This window comes from Ostrea edulis, chromosome 9 (assembly GCF_947568905.1).
Source record: "Ostrea edulis chromosome 9, xbOstEdul1.1, whole genome shotgun sequence".
Taxonomy (NCBI): domain Eukaryota; kingdom Metazoa; phylum Mollusca; class Bivalvia; order Ostreida; family Ostreidae; genus Ostrea; species Ostrea edulis.
In genome coordinates, this window is record NC_079172.1 from 74,451,139 (window position 1) to 74,458,348 (window position 7,210).

The 7,210-nt window shown below is 36.2% G+C and overlaps 1 protein-coding gene across 4 annotated transcripts in view; it reads left to right on the forward strand.

The window, feature by feature from the left end:
* The window catches only part of LOC125659958 (uncharacterized), a 141,595-nt gene extending 134,648 nt beyond the window's left edge, over positions 1-6,947 (forward strand). For all 4 annotated transcript variants that reach the window (XM_056150621.1, XM_056150623.1, XM_056150622.1 and 1 more), the window contains 2 exons: positions 210-372; positions 484-6,947. In XM_056150621.1, coding sequence (XP_056006596.1) covers positions 210-372; positions 484-5,594 — 5,274 coding nt within the window. In that variant the 3' untranslated portion in view covers positions 5,595-6,947. The remainder of the gene's footprint in view (positions 1-209; positions 373-483) is intronic.
* Positions 6,948-7,210: the final 263 nt, after the last annotated feature.

Sequence of the window (7,210 nt, forward strand, 5' to 3'; positions counted from 1 at the left end):
ACGGCGGGTGTCACCGGTCGACAGGTGATACTTACTTCTCCTTGGCTCTTCCTGATCTCACCTCTGATGTATCCAGGGATCCAGATTTGGCCAACTGTTAGTTTTGATAAGAATGGCCACTGTTCGTTACCTTTAGTTTTTCATCTAGAGATTGTCTTGGAACACATTTTAATGCTTTTATCCTCTTAATGGTAAATTATTTTATACAGGCGATCAGACGACTGAGCAGCGGTTCCCTTAATGGTGATGTTGCCTCCTTAGCAACAAGGAAGTTTGATAAATCTGATAAACAGGTCATATTGGATGACTTCCTGCTTCTTGAAAAAAGCTTTCGACAATTAGAGAGAAGACATATTCCTTTTAATGTCCGAGGTATTTCAAGTTATCTAATAAATGAACAAAATTCCAACTCAAATGGATAGATATCCATATCATGAGTAGGTTATTTCATATCCTACTCATAAAATCAACAATCTTTTGCAGAACAGCAAGAAGAGATATTGAATAAATGGGAAATAGAGTATGAAGTTCTATGCAAAACAAGAGCGTACTACAGAGTGAAATCAGAAATTGAGTCCAAAGACACCGTGACAATAATAAGCGGTCCAGGAATGGGAAAAACATTCATTGCCAGGCAGACATGTCTTCATCTACAAAATGAAGGTTGGGAAATCATCCCGGTCCAACATATAGACGAGATGACTAGCTATCGCCTCGTCAGTATCAAGCAAGTGTTTCTTCTTGACGATCCTGTGGGAGTATTTGGATTCGATCGATCAGCATCAACTGCTATAGAAAGAATGTTTGAAGCTTTTGCTCCTTCAGATAAAACCAAATTTATTTTTACCTGCAGAAAAGCTGTTTATAATGAATGCAAAGATATGAAACACACTTTCTTCAGAAATATTATCGATATTGGAGGATCAGATCTTTTGTTGAATGAAAACGAAATGAAAGACATGTTAGCTTCTCACTGTAAAAGTGCAGGAGTGGAGGAGAAAGTGTATATAAACATCTCGCTACATCCTGGTATGACAATGTTCCCACTTTTATGCCATTTATTTGTAAACGACAAAGAAAATCAGAAATATGGAAGGTTTTTTTTTGAAAAGCCCAATAAAAGCATCATTGACCAATTCGAGAAAATGAGAAATCAAAAGGAGTCACAATATGCAGCACTTGTTTTGTGTATGTTGAGAGAAAATGGTCTAACAAACACGGATATTTCTGAACATATTAGGCTAATAAGTTCTAATTTTGATGCTAATCCATTTTGTATTCAGAAGTCTCTCAAGGAATTGACAGGAACATATGTTGTGAAGAATAACGAGGTTTATTCTTTCTCACATGACTGTTTATTCGAGGCCATTGCATACCTACATGGTTTGGAATTCCCTGAACAGGTACTGGACTTGCTGCCAAGTAGTTACATCGCAAACAACATTCATGTTACAAATGAAACTATGGATTCAGGATGTGCAAATTTATGTGTCTGCTTAAATGAAAATTACTTTGAATTCCTTTCAAGAAGACTTTTGAGGGATATCAAAGACGTACATCTTTATGATGTTTTTGTTGGAAACAGTCTTAGAAGTGAATTTTTTTTGGATTACTTTATTTCCTTTCTTGACACGGTGTCCAGAGATGACCTTATAGATTTGTTTTTAACTGTTCATTCTTCTGACTCGAAATTACTTCAGTATAGTGGAAGGGTAATGGAAAGGACTGAATGCTGGGGAAAAGAATATTATCAACAAAAATTGCTCATTGGAGAAAATATTACAATTAGTGCAATTACAAGAGAAGAAAATGGCGAAGTCATGCAGAAAAGTGCTAGTTTTCACTACAGCATACTTGCATTGAGTTGGATTATCCATTATGGGCATTGTAGGCTTTTGTCTTATGTCTTTAAAAGACTTGCTGGTAGTCAACAACTGTCAGAATTAAGGGAATCTGAAGGCTCTAGGTTGTTATTGCTTGCGTGTTTCACTGGAAATTTGGGGGTAGTTCAGCAACTCGTCAGTTGGTTAGGGATGCTATATCTCAATAGATCTCCAAATCAAACATGTAATATCTACAGTCAACACATATGTTTCACTCCCTTAACAGGTGCTGTTTTTGTTGGATTTGAATCGGTGATAGAATTACTTGTTAACGAAGGAGCCGACGTGAATCTGCAGGATGACACATATGAAAAAGATACCCCTCTCACCAAAGCCTGCAGGTTAGGATATACCATAGTGGTGCAAACACTCTTACGCTGCAAAGCAGATATCAACCAGGTCAGTGGTACAATAAGATCGCCATTGTTCTGGGCATCACGGATGTCTAGAACTGATATAGTGAGGCTATTGATACAGAACAACTGTGATGTTAATATAGTTGACTCTGGGGGCAGAAGTGCTTTGCATGAAGCAACAGAAAAGGGATTTGATGATATTGTGAAACTGTTGGTTGAGAACATGGCCGACACAACTTTGGTAGACATAGGTGGAATATTGGCCGTAAAACTGACAAAGGAATGGAATAAAAACATTATAAAAACACAGATCATCTCACAGTGCAAAAATACCACCTCATTTTGCCAAATATTTGTTCAAGAACTAATACAAATGATAACTTATAAATTCTACAGAAACGAAACTCTACCAAACACTTTAACGGATAAACACTTTTCCTGTCTCTTTGATGTACTCACCATGTCGGAATCAAATAATCCTCTACCTCAGGATTGGCATTCTCACTGTTTTAGCCATTACATTTCAACAGGACATAGATCTGTACTGAGGTGTTTATTAAGTCATGGATACCAGATCAGTTCCACCAATCCATATCTTCAAGTCGCACTGTTTACTGCATCAAATAATGGACACACTGAGATAGTCAAACATTTAGTAGAACACGGTGCTGATGTCAATATTTGTAAATATGATAATTGTACACCGCTCAATAGGGCATCACAGAATGGACACACTGAGATAGTCAAACATTTAGTAGAACACGGAGCTAATGTCAATACTCATGATGACGAAAATGTTACACCGCTCTTTTTGGCATCACAGGAAGGACACACTGTGATAGTCAAACATTTAGTAGAACACAGTGCTGATGTCAATATTTGTAATGTGAGAAATGTTACACCACTCTTTATAGCATCACAGGAAGGACACACTGAGATAGTCAAACATTTAGTAGAGCACGGTGCAAATGTCAATATTTGTAGATATGATAATTGTACACCGCTCAATATGGCATCAGGGAATGGACACACTGAGATAGTCAAACATTTAGTAGAACACGGTGCTGATGTCAATATTTGTAGATATTATAATTGTACACCGCTCAATAGGGCATCACAGAATGGACACACTGAGATAGTCAAACATTTAGTAGAACACGGAGCTAATGTCAATACTCATGATGACGAAAATGTTACACCGCTCTTTTTGGCATCACATGAAGGACACACTGAGATAGTCAAACATTTAGTAGAACACGGTGCTGATGTCAATATTTGTGATGACGAGAATGTTACACCGCTCAGTATAGCATCACTGGAAGGACACACTGAGATAGTCAAACATTTAGTAGAACACGGTGCAAATGTCAATATTTGTAGATATGATAATTGTACACCGCTCAATATGGCATCAGGGAATGGACACACTGAGATAGTCAAACATTTAGTAGAACACGGTGCTGATGTCAATATTTGTAGATATGATAATTGTACACCGCTCTTTATGGCATCACAGAATGGACACACTGAGATAGTCAAACATTTAGTAGAACACGGTGCTGATGTCAATATTTGTAGATATGATAATTGTACACCGCTCAATATGGCATCAGGGAATGGACACACTGAGATAGTCAAACATTTAGTAGAACACGGTGCTGATGTCAATATTTGTAGATATGATAATTGTACACCGCTCAATATGGCATCAGGGAATGGACACACTGAGATAGTCAAACATTTAGTAGAACACGGTGCTGATGTCAATATTTGTAGTGACAGGAATGTTAGACCGCTCAGTATAGCATCACAGATTGGACACACTGAGATAGTCAAACATTTAGTAGAGCACGGTGCAAATGTCAATATTTGTAATTATACACCGCTCAATATGGCATCACAGAATGGACACACTGAGATAGTCAAACATTTAGTAGAACACGGTGCTGATGTCAATATTTGTGATGACGAGAATGTTAGACCGCTCAGTATAGCATCACAGGAAGGACACACTGAGATAGTCAAACATTTAGTAGAGCACGGTGCAAATGTCAATATTTGTAGATATGATAATTGTACACCGCTCAATATGGCATCAGGGAATGGACACACTGAGATAGTCAAACATTTAGTAGAACACGGTGCTGATGTCAATATTTGTAGTGACAGGAATGTTAGACCGCTCAGTATAGCATCACAGATTGGACACACTGAGATAGTCAAACATTTAGTAGAGCACGGTGCAAATGTCAATATTTGTAATTATACACCGCTCAATATGGCATCACAGAATGGACACACTGAGATAGTCAAACATTTAGTAGAACACGGTGCTGATGTCAATATTTGTGATGACGAGAATGTTAGACCGCTCAGTATAGCATCACAGGAAGGACACACTGAGATAGTCAAACATTTAGTAGAGCACGGTGCAAATGTCAATATTTGTAGATATGATAATTGTACACCGCTCAATATGGCATCACAGAATGGACACACTGAGATAGTCAAACATTTAGTAGAACACGGTGCTGATGTCAATATTTGTTATGACGAGAATGTTACACCACTCTTTATGGCATCACAGAATGGACACACTGAGATAGTCAAACATTTAGTAGAGCACGGTGCAAATGTCAATATTTGTATATATGATAATTGTACACCGCTCAATATGGTATCAGGGAATGGACACACTGAGATAGTCAAACATTTAGTAGAACACGGTGCTGATGTCAATATTTGTGATGACGAGAATGTTACACCACTCTTTATGGCATCACAGAATGGACACACTGAGATAGTCAAACATTTAGTAGAACACAGTGCTGATGTCAATATTTGTCCTGAGAAGAATGTTACACCGCTCTTTATGGCATCACAGAATGGACACACTGAGATAGTCAAACATTTAGTAGAACACGGTGCTGATGTCAATATTTGTAGTGACGAGAATGTTACACCACTCTTTATGGCATCAGGGAATGGACACACTGAGATAGTCAAACATTTAGTAGAACACGGTGCTGATGTCAATATTTGTAGTGACGATAATGTTACACCACTCTTTATGGCATCACATAATGGACACACTGAGATAGTCAAACATTTAGTAGAACACGGTGCTGATGTCAATATTTGTAGTGACGAGAATTTTACACCACTCTTTATGGCATCACAGAATGGACACACTGAGATAGTCAAACATTTAGTAGAACACGGTGCAAATGTCAATATTTGTAGATATGATAATTGTACACCGCTCTGTATGGCATCACAGAAAGGACACACTGAGATAGTCAAACATTTAGTAGAACACGGTGCTGATGCTAATATCTGTAATATGAATATTTGAAAACAAACTGAGGACTTCAATGGCTATAAAAGATTTTGATCGACAAAAAAAGATGTCTTTTGTAAGTATGGATGTTTCACTGCAATCTGAGTGAAATTCAAAATGAATGAAATTTATTAATTTGTAGTGTTGTTGTTTTTGTAATGTTGTTGTTATCCAAACATGAATATAGTTTTTGACAGATCAGAATTTCAATGTTCATTTGTTGAAATAAAGTTATCGCTAGAGTAGTAATAATTAGCCAGAAAAAATCTGCTATAGATCATTATATAATAATAGATGAAACCCCGCACAAGCGAGGAAAATCAGAATTAAATAACATTGCATAGAGAAAATACTTTTAATACTTGTTCAAATTGTTGCGCACATTAATTGAATGACAGATATCTTTAACTCAACTGAATTTAAGAAAAACAATTCAATAATTGCGTGCATTAGTTATATTATGATATTTATTGATATCATATACAGTAAACAAAACTTGGTTATTAAGAAGTCACTTGGAGCTCCAAATCAAATGTTCTTTATGTAACATAAATGATCTCTCTCTGTTTTTGAAAATTAAATAATGATTTTTCGTTACGAATGCAATTGTTATTCATCATGCCGAACAGTTGACCAAAGACCAAATGAACGGTTGTTCATAATTTCAATATTTGAAACTCAGTATTGGGAATGTGTTTATTATGGTAGCTTTTGTCCAGTGCAATCATTGCCTCGCTTCATTCTGAAAAATTCCGTAAGCCTGGTCAAATACTACCGGTAAAATCACGGATTTAGGATATATTTATTCAACAATTATCAAAACTTCTTTTGTAAAATTAAAATCAAATATCGATAAACAACGAATTAACTTCATATCATATTATCTTAAGTTTTCTTAAAAGAAGAAAGAAATCTGGCTTCGATCTGCCACTTTCCTTTCATTTTTTGGTATTTCGGGCACAGGCACTTGTTTCTGTAAATGACTTATGACCTCTGTATACTAATAACAACACAAGGTAACTAGCTTCAAATGACACCCTGAGAATGTCGGCCTTTTGAGCTTCCAGGGAATATGCTATGTAAATGTATTTACTACCGTTGTATTGTACAATCATTCAACTTAAAAACCATGTATGACATGACTGCATTCATTGCCTCTTATCACCGAAAACTGCAACAAAAAATGGATTTTCCGTTTTATACCACGAAGTGCTATGTACTGATACCGCACAGAATGAAAATTGTATATTTGTTGTGTTGAAAAATAAAGTCTCATTGTTTTATTTTCACAATAAATTGATACGATGTTTATCACCAAAAAATCTTGAACATATTGCATTGTTAACAAAATAAAAATTTTGAATTGAAGACACTGTACGCTATTTTTAGTTACTCAAAAAAGCCAAAGCTGTTCGTACGTTTCGGGATTTTACATGTCATCAGAAGATAGAAGCTAAGACCTCCCGAGTGGAGATTTAAAAATATTTTCGTGTCGGAATCATTTCTGATGAAGATAATAATGAAATTATGACTTACTGTAAATACAACTTCGTTAACTAGTATGAGAAATATTTCTGCCAATTGCATGTTTCATGCAGATCTATGGAAAGTCAGAGAAAATACAGATAAAA